The following is a 17,215-nucleotide window of genomic DNA, read 5'->3' as shown; positions in this document are numbered from 1 at the left end:
CCACACATTTCCAACCCAGAGTTGCCTAAATCGATCACACCAAAGTCGATATGTTCACAAACAAAATGGAATTTTTAAAACCATCAAACTGTGTTTATGTTTCGCTCAAGTGAGGTCATCTTGGGAAACCAACATTCGACCAATTCAGCCAGGAAAAAATACAGACTTTCTCAAAGAAAGGGTATTCAAGCCACGAGAATAGTCTTAAATGTTGTGAAACTGATCATTATCTGTTTTTCCAGTTGTAAATCAAGATCCCGTGAGATCGAGTGTACAAACGGAATGTTGTGCACACAATGCCTCGGGAATGTTAGGGAGCTTCCATGACCGCTAAGATGGCAACAATCCTGGGGATGTTCGGCAAAATGTCAATGCTGGATATACGAGTGTAATGATGAAGTTCCTTCAGAAAGGCATTGACAACGTGTTAGCGATGTACATCAACAACCAAAACTAGCTCCTAAATATTACAATTTTTTCCATGTGGATTCTGGAAGAGTAATTTAAACAATTTACAATCAGTGACCAAAAAAACAACACCGGGGTCCAAAAACTACATCGTTTTAGCAGAAAGAAATACTCTGAAGCAGATTTAGAACAATGGTGGAGCCGTAGACCATCTTCAACTACTTTTGGTACTTTTTTGTGCATAAATAGCTGAGTGAGACACATCCCATCTTTTTTTTTCTTTCAGTTGAAATGAAAAAAAGTGCTTTCATAACTGTAACGACGCACCTACAAGAAGTCTTTAGAAAAGTTTCATGATTAGGACAGCCACTTCAAAACTTCAAGCTTGCAGATTTTTCAGAATTTTACTGGTTAATTGTCTTTGGAGTTGAATACATATAAATTAACACATGAACACAAGAACAAAAAATGAATCCTCTGCTGTGACCACTTGCCCACTGCATGGGGGATTTAATAGAAATCTGGTCAACGATTGTCCTTCTGTTTCCACAGTGTTTATTGGGGTGGTGCAGTACTTTAAGATACTTTGAGATATAATAGTGCTTGATTACTAAGAGTAAGAAAAGATCATTCTCTATTAAAATGCTACAGATTAAGAACCTAATATATGAGAAACATCACCTCGTTAGCACCTGTTGTAGTGTTTTAATTTGGCAGCATTCACCTCCTCAGTCAGAGTGCAGGATTGGGGATTTGTCTGAGCTTACAATAGTTTTTTAAGTCTCCAAAGAATCCAATTGGTTTAAAGTGGTATAGAAGATCGATGAATGCATGGATTAATTGCTGCTTGCGATAACATTTTGTACAAAGTGGTGACCTGGAGGTTAAAAGCAGACGTGGGATTGGCAGGTCGCAGATTCGAAACCCTCAGCTGATGTGTCACCCTAATGGGCCCCTGAGCGCCATAATGTGGCTGCACCTCCACATCCTAGGAATAGGATTGGTCAATCTGGAGGAAAAAGAAAGAAATTTCCCTGAGGGATCAAAGTATGATTAGTTATTAATTTGATGGTTATTAGAACATTCTTCCTTAAGTCGGTTCCTAATTCTAATATTACATTTGCGTTCCGACAGTAGGTAGTTAGCAAGTGTAGTTTCCTGACAGTTAACAGACTGTTGAATTTCCACCAGCAGTGTCTGATCGGGGCCTCATAATCTCTATGATGGGAAAAACAGACGGAATAACAGATCAGAGTACGATAAACAATATTTACCTCTAACCTCAGAATCATGCCGAATTTGCAGATATTATTGGCATTTTAAACCTATTTTATTTTGGGGATTTTGCGATTGTCAAGATAGTTGAAAGGTCCAATATTATGCAAAATCCACTTTCTAATGGTTTTCTAATCGGATTATGTGTTTCTATAGTCTGTGTATGAGGTTCCAGAAGTGAAGAAAGTCTGTCATCCCCCCTCATTTGCTTACTGCACCTTTTATTGTGACCATACAGGTCCCTCTAGTAGTGGCCCTATTTGACCCTCCCACAGGTAGATGAAATCTGCCCTGTAAAATTACGGGACATGGAGTCGTCGTGGAGCGACACAGCTCCTGAGCATTGGAAGGTCCAGACACAGAAACAACCTGTTCTCAGTACTGCTCACTACAGGGACTTTTAGATTCACATTCAGTACCAAAGCTGATTTGAAATTGTTTAAAAACTGTATAATATGGGTTGCGGTGATAATTATGCGAACATTACTTAAAGTATAAGGAGACTACATTGATTGCACCCACTGTTATTTTCCAAGCCGACGGGAGACTAAACTTATTGGTCTGAACAGAGACATGCTTTGAAAGACAGGTGTGTGCCTCTCTAAACTACTGTGTGACTAATCCATTTAAGCTGCCGCAGGTGCTCCTCACTCAACTTGGAGGAATATCTCAAGGCTAATTAATTCTATCAGGATGCACCTGACCACAATTTGCTGCACTGCAGAACAGGTTTACAAGACTTGTATATGGGAAATCATCAGCTTTTAAACTCTATTAGATGTTCTAAACTTTGTGTTGGTTTTCCTAACTGCTCCGGTATACTAAGCATTGGACAAAATATAGTTTGTATTGCGATGAGGTTTGATGACAATTTAAGCAGAGTTCAGCAGACGTATGGAACTGCTGCCAGGACTTGGACTCATCACATACAGTACCTTTATGTCTTTGCTGAGAGTATATTTCTTTAGAAACACCTCATGTGGTTCCACTGGACAAACCCAACACCTTGTTATACTAGTGTGGCAGTACTCCATACTGGTCCAGAGAACACAATTTCAAGGTCACGGTCTTGACTCAGTCTCGAGAGGAATGCAGTAATGCACGTCATCACACACCAGCTGACGCTCTGAGGAAGACTGCAGACGCAGTCGAAACAGGTCAGCAAGGTAAAAACGTCCTGCATTACCTTTGTTGGTTAAAAAGAAACCATAACATAAAGTTTAGGATGACAAAATGAGTATAATTCAGCAATTTCCATAATTGTTGATAGAAAGAAGATTAATTACCACATTTAAACCACATATCAATTGAACATATCCCTCAATTGTTGTGAATGTAGATGCATTTTCAGGTGGAAAAGATTCAATTCGCCCTGAATTCTATTACGCCAAGATGAAACCTGGACTTGTATTGAGTGCCCATGAAAAAAGATCATCCTTAGTATGTGTGTGCTGAAGTTATTGTTCAGATGAAAGCACCGTGCTGCCGTAGAGAATAAAGTCTCACAGAAACACCACCATGGGTGTAGGCTTGTTGTTGTTTTTTTCTTTCTTTTATAGTATCGAGGATTAATTGGCACTTTGAGAGACGGTTGATTAAAATCCTGTAAAACTGCCTTGGATTGATTGCTCTAATGAACTGTTCCTCCATAAAAATAACATAGCAGTCAGCATCACGGGCAGGGCAAGGGGGTGCACAGAACAGGGATCCTGAAATAATGCTGTGGAGTACAAGTTCAGAGTGATTAACTGTTAAAAGTATTTAATTAGTTGGCTGTGGCTATGTAGTTGTTAAAAAATAATTTGTAAATTTTTTTAGTTATTTTATGCAAATTCAACCTCAACTTAGTTCTGCTCGTGTTTGACCTGACTGCCTTAAAGAGCATCACTGTTGTTTTCCATTAAGAGTGAACTGTCGTGAAATCATAAAGGTTTATTCTGCATCTCTTCCCACCGCCTTGTGTTTAGTGTAAAGGCTTGTTCAGGTGTCCACATTAGTTTACGTGTTAGATTAAGGTCAGGGTCCCTTTAAGGCCCCGTTTACATAAGTGTAAGCGCAAAACTGCACCTTTTTTTTGGGGGGGGGGGGGAGGGGGGGTCTGTTTACATGACACCAGTACTCAGATCCACTGCAACTGTGACTTTTTCATACCGGATCCCAAGGTAGAACCTTTCATTCACACTAAAGACCCCAAATAATACTTTTTTTTAGCGGTCAAGGTGTTGTCACTTGAAATCTTATGTAAACAAGACCTAAGTTAAATGGGTACGGCATGTTTTATGATCACACAATGAAAGGGGTTTTAAAATGAGTAGTTACAGTTCCTAATTCTTTCTTAGATAATTATCTTAAAGAAATGCTGCAGTTCCCCTCTTTCTTTTGGGAAACACTAACATAAAAGATTTAAATACGATCATGAAATATTCAATACAAAGATCCTTGAGACGAGTATGATTTACTCTCACGCACATAGGACCTAAAAGGTATTTAAACTAGTTAACATACCACCTTGACATGGTGCTCATCCTTGGTTCTGTAGATTTTATTTGCCCACATCACTTTGTGATTAAATGCATCTCTAGGACAGCAAATACAAAAAATGAAAAGTTTTTTTTTGTTGTGTGGAGGTGGTGGTGGGGGGTATTTGTTCTCGATAGATAGCCACTGTCCTTGAAGCAATGCCACTGAAAGAAACTCTTTAAATGCCATCAATATGTCCCAATTATTGCTGCAGATCAAAAAGCAAAAAGCCCCAAAAAGAAAAAACCCAACCATGTGGCTTGAATAACAAAGCTGTAAAATAAGGTGACGTAAAATTCAATCAAACTTTTCTGATGACTGAATAGCCTCCAAACTTTTTCATCTCCTCGGTTTTCACCTTTTTTTCTTGTTCCCTCTTTGTTTTGCCTTTTTTTTGTGTGTGTGTGTGTCTTTTCTTGCCCATCTGCACAGTGGTTCCTCAAAACGTTTAGTTATGCCAAACGTCAGGAGGATGTTGACATGGTGAATGAACAACGTGTCCCCCTCTCTCTCCTCTCTTGGTGTGTGTCCTCAGCACAAAGACCCCCAAGAAGGCGGTGTTTGCGGGGAGCATGCAGCTCCTGGCCGGCATCAAGCTGTGCACAGGCAGAGTCCTCACCAACCACCCCCATTATGAAGACAAAGACCTGCGGGAGAGGACCAGACAGGTACTGTAGGCTGCGGTACAACAGAACTACTAGACACAAACGCAATACATGGAAATCAGAGGTAAACTGAAGGTAATTACAGTGTCGACGATGCGAGGGAGCCGGGATGACTCTAATGCTTATTAGCGGCACAGAGTAGCTTTCAGTCCATCCTCTTAATATTTGTGTTTTCACAGATCGGACAAAATATCCCCAAACAGGAAATCAGAGCCAATAATGTGTGTTGAGCTTTCAGAGCGCTATTTTTCCAAACGGTTGCAAACAGATGTAAATCTGCCCGGAGCTGAACACGTTTCAACTCTGAGTGACAAACATTGGGACATTGTCTGATGGTTGGCTGCAGAAACAGAACAGGGATGAGAACAAATGTGACGGTGAAATGTGCACCATTGTTGAAGGTAAGTGAGGACACGGTTCAGACCGGAACGCTAAAAAGTGAAGCCAAAAGCACAGCTGAAGTGTAGTTGAACTGAGTATCATGAAGGACTTCCTCAGAGATATGTGTGAACACAGGTGTATTCTGGGAAAATAGGCGCTTGGCTGTCTGCCGTGCACTTTTAAATTTGACTCAGTGTTTTTACTCAGATTCAGGTTTTTTATTATGAGGATTATCATGTGAAATTGAAAAGACTCAAAGTGCCGGATACTAGGAGGGACTGGAGGGGAAAATGTGCCCCTTGCTCTAATACAACATATTTTCTGAATCCATTCTTTACTATATTCACACACAACCATCTCCAGAGAATGTAGAGAACCAGAGAAGATCTCAGTGAGCGCCAGTTCTCATGGACAGGAAGTGACCGAACCTGGTTCCAACCTGCAGTGAGCAGAAGAGCATCTGGGAGCTTGTCCAACAGCTGATGAAGACCACACCGGGTGTCCCTCCAGGACACTGAGGCTACACTTCACATAGAACCACCATAACCAGGCCAGAGAAAGTCTGAGGACTCTCTTCTAAAACTGGACCGGAGAAGGTCTGAGTTTACATTTCTGCTCCTACACTCAAAATCTGGTGTAACAACCATGGAAGCTTGGATCCATCGTGCCGTGTTTCAACGGTTCATCATCTCAAACTGGTTTCTGGACTCCACAGTCACAGATCTCAGTCCACCAGAGCTCCTCTTAGAGATGTGGAAGATCAACACATTCACGGATGTTCAGATCAGATCATGTTTTTAAAGCTGGTTGTCTTCTAATCCAGAGATTAGAGGTTCATTTCCCCATCTTGCCCTGTCCAATGTCTTTATGCAAGGCACAAAACTCCAGGGGCCTAGTCTATAAAACCTTGATTAGGATTCCTACTATAAATGTACGTGCGTTCAAGCTGAAAATGGCATGCGCCCAAAAGAATTTGGATTGATAAAACTGTGCGTACGCACATCTACACGCAGTTTCCTTTTATAGCTCACGGTCCACCTGGAAGTTTGCGCAGTTCAAATCCCGCCCTCAACACGCCCACTTTCTACCATAAATGCTCAATGCAAAGTGCCTCGTCAATATTTTTGCATCTCAATCAGCCGGCTGATCGCCCGGCTTTTGAGGATAAATCCTGACAGAAAAGACGAAGAAAAGGAATTTTACAGAGAGCGAGATAGTCATGGAGGAGGTGGAGGTCTGGAAAATGATCTTATTTGTTGGTCACAGTAGTGGAATCACTAATGAAAGAAACAAGTGATCGGCAGCACGTCGTCACCGCTGTAAATGGTGTGAGAGCCACAGAGAGAGCAGTGACTGCAGAGGTGGAGAAGAAGAGTCTGATCCGAAGGTGGGGGCCCGATGGGAGTGACATCATGGGGGCCAGAGCGTCCGAGCACACTGCTGGACGCCCAAACAGCCCCCATGATTGTGACGGCCACATTGTGTGGCAGAGAGTCAGAGGCAGATTTGATGGAGACCACAGCGGACCGATAAAGTTCAGTTTTATCTGTTTATTAAATGTATGAATTAAATATTTGAACAGGGACTTGTAAAAAGGTTCAGGGGACTTTTTTTTTTTTATCCTAAGTCACTCTTTGGAGATTTGGAGGCGGAGGGTGACGAGGACGTCGTCTGTCTCCAGCACCGATGCGTCCAAAGCGCATGGCGGTGCAGCGTCTCCACAGTGCAGCTTCACTCACGGCTGTCACTGCGCTATTTATGTGCTTATTCTGAAATTAGACTGATTGTTACACACCTTGTCACATTCGATAATCAATCAGTTCCATCCATCGCTCTCTATCATTTGAAGATGAAAGTTTGACATAAGAACATCGTGCTGCTGATTCAGTAGAAATGTTCCACTAAAGAAACACACCTAGAAGACTGAAGCTCGGCTGTTTATGATTACGTGGATCTGTAAGTCTGATATTTAAAGACATTAAAAGTATAAGATAAATCTGGCTTCAATTCTCCACCTCACCATCAGCGCCGCCAGTTTTCTCCGTCACCAAATAGTGCGTGTGCAAGCTCCAACGTTTTCGTACCGGTGGGAAGTGGCGCACACATCCTTCAGGACCCGTTTTGTGCGTAAGCAACCTTTATAAATGAGCCCCCTGTTTTATTGCATTGGTGTATGAGCACCTTGTATGGCAGCCATTGGAGTATATGTGTGTGGTTGTGACAGTAAAATACACTGTATGTAAAGTTAAAGACCTTCAAACAACCCTTCCACCAAATTACATCAAGCGAGAGTCTACATCAGAATATTCTCTTTAGCCATTGGCAGAAAAGACTTACCGAATTATTCATTTGTGTTAAAAACATACTCACCTTGGAGGTTCATCCCTCGAATGCATGCTCCTTAAGATATTGTACAGAGATGATATACACAAATGTCTCCACTTTGTCCGCAAACTTTATATCCGTTCTATATAATTATATGCAGAACAGTGTTTACCACAACTTTTACTTTCAGCATTCAGTAACGATAGAATGTATTCCAGGCTGTGAAAGCAGAACACTGCTCTTTGTATGGATTGATCTCTGTGTGGAGTTGAAGGTTGGGGTGATGTAAAATCACTTTTGGCTCGTTTTGACCACTTTCAGTCAACGTTTTGGCTGCAAACATTTGTCCTCGGGCGTTGAGCGAGCCGGCCTTCCGACTGATCGCTGATGTCAGCCAACCTCGCCAGGAATTTTCTACTTCTCTTGTTTTCCTATGAACCTTCCCCTCATTGCTCGCCTCTCTTTATTCACACTGTCAATACGACTCTACAAAACCGATTTTCGCTTGAACCCTTTGGAATGCAAATTTTTGAAAACAGCTCCCAAGGTGGAACTTTTTGAAACTCTTCTACTACCCATGGTAAGCCATAGTAACTAGCTCTTCTGCACATGCTCAGTAGATGGACAATAAGAACGATGTTTGCTCCAGAGTGTCATGACTCCCAGTCCATCTTCTCCTGGGACTTGGTAGTTTTATAGTTCACAGTCACTGTAATAACAATCCAACTTGGTCGTTTGTCCATACAAATGTGCGTGTTCTCCTATTGTTAATGTTTAGAGTAAGTTGTTTTCTACTGCATGCTAATTACATTGTTTTCGGCGCTTTTGCTGTTCCCGTGTCCCAGACCTATAAGATTCCACCAATATCAGTGGAGAAAAATGTTTATCTCCAGAGAAAACCATAAAAAATGACCCAAAAATCTTCTTATTGGGACGTTGAAGATGGAGACCAGCAGACCTTGTATCTGGTCTTCAGTGTGACGAGACAAAATCTCATTAAGATTTTTTTCTGTAGCCAACACACAAGCACACTAAAAGTCTTTCAGTGACACCTCGATGCCTGAAAAAAAATGACTTGTCTACTCCTGCACAATCTCTAAGACTGCAGGTCTTGATGCTCAATTCCGATTTTGTGCCGAAATCCGATTAAAATTCTTTTTTTTCCCATTGTAAACATGACCTCTATCAAACTGCCGTGTGAACGTGATTGAACCCGACAGTTTCAGGCCCCAGAGCGCATGCTCAGAAGATGGCGTGAAGTCTCACTGAGCACACTGTTTACACATGGCACGCCGGTCAGTACCAGGGTTGCCAGATGTGACTCACTGTTTCCAGCCCAAACAAAATATTACCCACACACCTCAATAAAAACCAGCCCAAATCTCAGACTGTGTAGAAATCACGTTAAAACCGTAAAACTATTATATGTGTAATAATGAACAGGCCATAAGCCCTCAAATGCACAAAATAAAGTCAAAAGGTAAGAGAATTTGTCTCTCCAATTGTGGGAGACTCGCCATATCTGGCAACACAGGTCAGCACGTAGATCCATTTTCAAGTGGCTGTTAAATACGAGCCGGATAAATTGAGACGAAATAACAAAGGAAAGGAGAATGGAGAAAAAAGAGAGCACAGCTTTTAGCATTTTGGCGGCGCTGCTTCCTCCAGCGCTTATCCGTGACGTCAGTCACATGTCAATGAATAGGCTGCGTCATGTAGAAAAATATCCAAATTCGTACCAGATATGATCGAGGCCTGGATCTGGTGTGAAAAAATCGGAATTGCAGCATTCACACGGCCACAAAACAGGTCGGATATGGGTCACTTGTGAGCAAAAAAAAAAATCTGAATTGGGTCGCATTTCTCTGCAGTGTGAACGTGCCCTGACATCTTACCGCTAATTGCTTCTGTCATAGTTGTGCCAGTTGACCAACACATTTCGATTAAAATCCTAAATAGAAGGCATATTTCATTTCTGTTTGCTGGAGAAACATTTTTGGGTGTGACATTAGACAGATACTTTTCCACCAGTATGTCTCTGCACCATCGCAGCCCATGTTTTGAAGCTAATGTAATAGATCCAAAGAAGAACGGGAACATTTGCAGCTATTTTCATCATCTGTAATTTTTTTGGCTTCTTTTTTTTACCCTGACAAGTGATTACATGAGTCACATTTTGAGTGCAGTGGTTGGAAAAAGAGAAATCGTTTGTCCTCTGATGTACAATTAAAAAAAAAAGAAAAATTTGCAAAGAAAAGCTGTGTTTGAGATTATCGGCTGTTGTGATGGCTACTGTCAGAAAACAATACTGTGTGATCCTGAAGCGAGTTGCTATATAAGCGCTTTGCATTGTGTTGGTGCTGATTCGCGGTGCATCGTCCATCCCCCGGTCTCACTCAGCTCAGTACTAATGATGTTGCGTGACAGATCAGGGAATTGTCAGGAGATGCGGGCCAGTGACCTGCAGTGATTGTGTGAATGAATATGGATTAGAAGATGCAGTGATTACAATGTGCATCCGTTAAGTGCAGAATGAGCAGTGGCAGAGAAAAGATGAGGCCTAATAGGGTTGCCTTCCGGTAAGAGAGAGGAACGGTGTCACCGGCAATAGACTGCATCTCAGGCAACTACATCGTTTTCAGCTTTTTTGCCATTTACGTGTAAACGGACGTCATTTTCAAAACGCTGCAGTGTAAATGCAAAACTTTTGTGAAACAAAAACAATGCGTTTTCACTTTAAACGGGTCTTGGTCATGTATGAAAGGATAGAGGAGTCCACTTCTTTTTTTAAGATTTCTATTAATGTAGCAGCAACGAGTTTGAACAGTCTTTAATCTAAACAGCTACTGTTCATATAAAAATTACCAATGCAGCATTTTCACTTAATTCATCTTATTTCACACGTGAGCTATTTCCCAAACAATTAAAAAAAAATTTTTATGTCCAAAAGTCTCAAAGTTCTTCAAGTTTTCATTGGATTACTCTACACTCACAGTTCACTCATGTCTCACCAGTGGAACAAACTCTCGCCTCGTATTGACTGTGAAATGAGACGCACAACATCTCCAACTTATGCAGACGCAGGCATGCTGGAAAGCTTTCTTCATTCGGTCTGTGTCTCCTTCACAATGAGCCGGGACTAATGTGTGTGGGTCAGCTCTCGGGTAGCCGAGCTTCTGTTTTGCCTCCCAGTGGGAAGTCAGCCATGCTGAGCCGGCGGCGAGGCCGGAGACTCGCATAGAGCTCATTAACGATCCACGACACTGGTGCAGGCCTTCTGGGCTCTGTGTGTGTGTGTGTGTGTGTGTGTGTGTGTGTGTGTGTGTGTGTGTGTGTGTGTGTGTGTGTGTGTGTGTGTGTGTGTGTGTGTGTGTGTGTGTGTGTGTGTGTGTGTGTGTGTGTGTGTGTGTGTGTGTGTGAGACTGAAGAAGAAAGCCGTGTAAAAAAGCATTTTCAAACATTTGTAAAAACCCTAATGATGTTCCTCAGCTCATTTCTGCCCTTAATTTGTGTGCCATTACAAACTAATTCATTAGCATAGGAGAAATACAGTCATTGTAGCCACCTGGTATTTCTCCCTTTCTAAATGGATCCAAACAGCCAGCAGGCATATGCTGGGAATGGAGCTTGTTGAAAAATGGAATCTCTTTGCATTAGACTGTCAAAACACTCTTCTTCTGCAAAGCTCCATGTAGGCGAGAGAAAGTCAAGCCGGTGGGTGAAAGCAGCCTTAATCTATGTAACTATGAACAAAGTATAATTGTAATGGTATGAGCCCAGATTGCTGTCATGGGAGAGTCTTGGTGAAATCTCTGGTTGTGGCTTTAATTGGTGGTCGTATGTCGCACTATAAGCTGGCCAAGGACGGCCGATGTTGTGGTCGTAAGCCTGCAAACAATATCAGTGTCAGACATTTGTGGCGATCGTAGCTTCTGCTGTGACCTGCAGCTTGTTTGGGTTACACGCAGTGTGTTTTATCGGAAAATGAAAGGCCACATCAGCACATGCTAACGTAAAATGCTTGTACAGGGATGGTCAACCCAGCTCGTGGGGCGCATGCAGCTCTTTGCCTGTCAGCGTGCGGCTTTTCGAACTATTAACTGGGATATAGCCGATCAAAAGGGGCGAAAAAGTGTCTCAGCCGGGAGCCGAACTCCTGACCTCCAACATCAGAGTTGTGGACATTACCACTACACTATTGACAACAAAAATTCTTACAAGTCTTTTGCGAGAGTGTCGCTCAGTTTCAGAGCGAGAAGTGAGAGAGGTGAGTGTGTGAAATGTAACAGGTGGAAGTGGAGTGATCGAGAGAGTGCAGGGCACGTGAGAGGACATTAGTTGTCCTCCGGGACGATGAATTTGCAATGTCCCACAACGAGAAATGTCGGGGAAGAAACGCGTGGTCAAGTGAAAGTGTGAAGCTGATCACAGGACATTTCTAGTAGAGAGGGAGAGGGATTTTGTTCTCTCTCTGCGTGTGCAGGAAAGCTAGGCTACGAAGTGCACAATTCAAAATCTATATGAGGCTAAATGAGTTCTTTATTTTGGTGTGTGTGTGTGTGTGTGTGTGTGTGTGTGTGTGTGTGTGTGTGTGTGTGTGTGTGTGTGTGTGTGTGTGTGTGTGTGTGTGTGTGTGTGTGTGTGTGTGTGTGTGTGTGTGTGTGTTTAGAAGGGGGCAGTATACGACAGGGAGAGATTATCTCTTTTCCTGGGTATTAATTTTTGTGTGCGATAAGTAAATCTGCCGTAGAAAATATATGGCCTTTCATTTTATGTCATTTGGTGTTTGTGTGAGAGAGGGGGTTTGTTTATAGATCCACATGTGTACGATGTGGCTGTTTGTACTACCACAGTCATTTTTGTGGCTCTTAGTCTCTGACTGGTTGCCCACCCCTGACCTAATAGATGCAAACAAGTACTTATTTAAAGCTCCCTTGGTTAAAAGACTCTCCAGGTTCTTCTCTCTCTCGCGAGGTTCTGTTCATGTATATGTTTAGGACCTGTTATTGATGCGCGATCACGTAGTCTTGCGCAATCACGACGACTCACGTTGTCGTACAGTCTGCACACAGCAAACTTCACGTCGTGGCTTAGTTTATGCCATACAGTGTGGCGGGCTGTGACTTATAAGATTGTTAAGATTGCACAGTGTGTAGGAGCCTTTAGGTGCAGGATGTGATATTGAAGCAATGCCATGTCAGTCCATTAGGCGGCAGTAGTGAGTCTCTGTACTATCCAAGAAGTCCCACCTCTGCTGTGTTTACAGACTAGAAGACTGGACATTGTTGAGGGCTGGATGGTATCAGTAAAACATGCAATATTTTGTTGGCTACTGTGATTGTGAGCGTTTGTAATTTTTCTTTGATTTTAGTGCTGTTGTGCTTCTGCCTTGTGGCCACCAGGTGTAAAACAGTAAGGTGTAAATTAGTTAATTGCACATTTTGTGGGTGGATTAATCTTGTATCTTTTGAATTTGCAAAGCATGAATGCTTAGTGCATGAAAACAATTTATTACCAATACATATTGTGCATTTTGATATAGGCCACACTTTATTTTGTATAGCTGTACATACCATCTGTGACCACTAGTTGTCACCATATGACAAAAGATAGCTGCTACAGTGCCACAGAAAATAAGGAAAAACATCTGTTACTGCTGTATTTAACTGACAAAAAACAATTAAGTATCACCAAAACCGTTATTTTATTTTATTATGTTATGTTATTTCTAGTATAAAAGTTGAATAACAAAAAAAAATATATGAAGATGACTGTGTGGGCACAGCAGATCATAATCCACAGGTTTGACAGGTTTTACATCTGAACTTTCTGATGCAAACTTTAATGGGTCCTTATGCTCCCGGACAAAAACTTTTTCTGGGAGCATAAGTAGCAGAACCTAGTCATGTAAGGGCAAACAGAATCAATAGCAAACAGAATCAATAGCTCTAAATGGTCTGAGTTTGCTTTCTTTTTATATTTATATCATTCCTGGAAGCAAACAGGATAATTGATGGTTGCTTTTTTTGTTGTTACATAAGTGTTTCTCATTTTATATACACCACAATTACAAACCGTATGGTATTTTGTCTTGTGAAATGATTACTTTAGCCTGGAAACCCGAGATACCTGCTGCTTTATACAAGCAGCAGATATAATCGGCTTCATGGATGATCTTAAAGAAAAGCTTTCAATGTGGGAGGTGAGCCTCTCTGGTGTGGTTTCACACAGCGTCTGGCTGAATTCAGATAATAGATATGAAGAAATAGGGTTTTGTTTTTAAAAATTGTTCAAATTAATTGTAATGTAATCACAATAAAACGTGGTTTCATTAAAGGAAACAATTCAAACACTTACTTTTGGGTATTCTGTCTAGCTGTCTTTCATATCTGGCATCTGAAATGCCATAAATCTTGATATTTTAGGAGTCTGAATATCATCTAACTCACAATATTGTCATTCTAAGGTAATAATAAAAATAATGCATAGGTTTTATACAGCACTTTTCTGGACACTCAAAGACGCTTTACATTGCATTCATTCCATACTGGATGGTGGTAAACTACATATGTAGCGACAGCTGCCCTGGGGCAGGCTGACAGAAGCCAGGCTGCGCCATCGGCCCCTCCGACCACCACCACCAACCACGTTCTCTCACACTGTGGCAGTTTGGGGTTCAGTGACTTGCCCAAGGACACTTTGGCATGTGGGTAGGTAGAGATGGGAACTGAACCCACAACCGTCCTCTATCAACCGAGCCATGCCGCCCACCAACATTTGAAGTTGGTGAAAATGTGCTTAAAGACAGACCCGGATCTGGATTTTGGTCCTGTAACATGGACGAGATAAATTCCACTATGGTTCTAATTTTCTGTAGCCAACACACAAACAAACAAACAAACAAACAGACTTTGAATGACATGTCGATTTCAAGTAAAAAGATTGTTTTTGTGTCTTTGTTCTCCTTATATTGAAATGTACTACAATCTCTTTCAGCCTCCCACCATCAGTTCAGTCCTAGTTGTGCCAATAGACCCACTTATTTTGATCGATCAAGGTCCCATAATCAGAGATTATGTATTTTGTCTGAATTTGATAACAGGCACACTCAACTCATAAACAACTAAAGAAAAACCTGTTCTAATCTGATTTTGTTTCACTTTCTTGGTTTACTGACCAGTTATTGGACAAAATATCAAAAAGCTGATGTGTTCCACTAAGTTTGATTTGGCTGCAATTTCAAATCAAAGGGAAACAATATTAGTGGTTGAAGTATCTATAGCTGCTCTAGATCAGATATCAATACCTGAAAACCGTGTATTACTGAAGTTATTCAGCCCAAGTAACTTTGTGAGTGCTTAACCGTGTGCACGAGAGAAGAAACCGGTAGCTTCTTTGGTACAGAGAGTAACCAAAGATCAATACAACTCAAAGTGAAGATACATCGACTATTGTGTGTTCCTTCAGGTCAAACGTGCAGAGGCAGTCTTCCTTTAAATTGTGCTAATGTATCCATCCATTAGCATTATTTCCGCTTGTTAACTCTCCCCGCTTAATGCCACAGACCACGGTCAGTGATCACAGGGTGAGTTTGTTTTCTCTCCAGGTCGAAACGTCAGCAAGACACAGATCCTACAGCTGAAACCACGTTTACTGCGAAGACTGGTCCTTTCTACTGCGTCTATAAGGAGCATAGAGCAGCACGTCGCCTCTCGACCGGGGGAGTCAGACACATTTTAGTTCAGGGGCCACATGCAGTCCTAATATCTCTTGAGTGGTCCAGACCGGCAAAACAGTGCCATGATAACCTTTGAATTTAAACTTGAAAGTTTTTCTTTGTTGAGGGGCAGAGTATGTAAATGTCTATATTTTCACAAAAAACAAACAATTACTCCTGAAAATTACTCCAATCTCAACATGATGCCAATTTTAATGAAACCTCCTGGTGTAGAACAAAGTGAAGTGTCCAGAAAGCTTCTCCTGGAGCTGTTGCATTCTGGGTGTTTTTACAAATTTCCCCTGACAGCATGGCTTTGAGGCTGGTTTAGTAACAACCACATAGCTGGCTCTTAGGGCAGCATCACCAATGTCTCAGGTCGGGTCTACAAGCCAGCTTTCTGTGTCTCCTGCACAGTGTTGGCCAGATTATCTGAGATGTGAGTCAAGACCAAAGCAAAACCAAGGCTTTTAAGTAGCCAAGCCCGGGAACCGTTTCAAGGACGACAAAACTATCTGCATCGCATGGAGTTTCTTAAACACGCCTCAAGACACAGTAGAGAGAACCAATCACAGCCCTTGTGGTCTGTCCTTGTCGTTTGGCCTTCCCAGGTTGACATTTTCAAGGGTGTGCTTTTGTCTACGACGAGACTCTGCGTGTTGTTTGTCTTTTTACTGTAAATTTGGCTGAACGCTACATTTTTCTACACACTGTACACCAGAAACCTTTTCTGCTCCTGATACCTGTGGAGCAACTGTGTTTCCTTCTGATTGAAAATTACAGCCAAAAGCAGCTTAGTGTAACATTGGAGCCTCTTCATATTTTCACCACTGAAAATGAGACAGTAAAGCAACTGCATACATCAATGTCCTGTTGTGTGTATGTTTCCTGCCAAGAGAAACATCGACTGTGAATTACAAATAGCTGGAATTTGTTTCGTGCTGCACTGCTAATGGTTCCAGTCATGTAATAATTAAGATTCAACCAACTCTCATCAAAACTGTAAAATAACTGCGAGGTGTTAAATGGCTTCCAACAGAGATCCTCCTTCCAGCATGAAGGCCAGACTATGAAGTGCACCATTAAAAGTCCATATTAGGCTAAATGAGTGCTTTCTTTTGGTGTGTGTGTGTGTGTGTGTGTGTGTGTGTGTGTGTGTGTGTGTGTGTGTGTGTGTGTGTGTGTGTGTGTGTGTGTGTGTGCAGGTGTATCAGGTGTACGCTCGCCGCTCGCCTGAGGACGTGTACGACATCCTGCGGGCTGCCGGGGCCGACTACGTGGTGCTGGAAAACAGCATCTGTTACGAGCGGCGGCACAGGCGAGGCTGCAGACTGCGGGACCTGCTCGACCTGGCCAACGGACATGTGGGTGGCATTTATTTAACGTGACTCAGTGTGTGTGTGTGTGTGTGTGTGTGTGTGTGTCAGCTCCTCTGTGGAAGCTCTCAGCCTCCGCAGGGAGATCAATAGCCTCACTTCTTATCTGCGCCTCGCTTTCTCTCGCTCTCCCGTTGTCACTCTCTTCCTTCCCTCTCTTGATTTTGATGTCGGACGCGGCTCGCTGGCTATTTGGATTACCGGAGGCAAGACCAGTCTGGCCCAGTGTGATGTGAGACACATGAAACACCGGAGACGCTGAAGTGTGTGTTCGCGCGGCGCCGTAAATGTCACACAGCATACACAACATCTGACACCTAGACAGCTTTATTGGAGCAGCGCTGGCTTTATGGTCTCTCGTCTGTCCTCTTCTCCTTATACGTCTCATTCTTTTTTCTTATTTATTACTCACTGTTTTTGCTTCATTTTTCTATCAGTCTTCTTTTTTTTTTCCTTTTATTTTGACTTCTACTCTTCTTCGCTTGCCTCCCGTTGCCTGCAACAGTCAGCTGTTTGTCTGTGTGATTCTTCTTTGAAGAGTTTCTCCA

General features: G+C 42.2%; 1 protein-coding gene across 4 annotated transcripts in view; it reads left to right on the top strand.

Moving 5' to 3' along the window:
- The window catches only part of dpy19l3 (dpy-19 like C-mannosyltransferase 3), a 90,931-nt gene that overhangs the window by 64,103 nt on the left and 9,613 nt on the right, over positions 1-17,215 (top strand). For 3 of the 4 annotated variants that reach the window (XM_080458140.1, XM_080458139.1, XM_080458138.1), the window contains 2 exons: positions 4,739-4,871; positions 16,497-16,655. In XM_080458140.1, coding sequence (XP_080314266.1) covers positions 4,739-4,871; positions 16,497-16,655 — 292 coding nt within the window. The remainder of the gene's footprint in view (positions 1-4,738; positions 4,872-16,496; positions 16,656-17,215) is intronic. The other variant, XM_080458141.1, reaches the window with a different exon arrangement.

The sequence above is a fragment of the Lipophrys pholis genome (genome assembly GCF_963383615.2).
Source record: "Lipophrys pholis genome assembly, chromosome: 2".
NCBI classification, from domain to species: domain Eukaryota; kingdom Metazoa; phylum Chordata; class Actinopteri; order Blenniiformes; family Blenniidae; genus Lipophrys; species Lipophrys pholis.
This window is presented reverse-complemented; position numbering and strand designations above follow the sequence as displayed.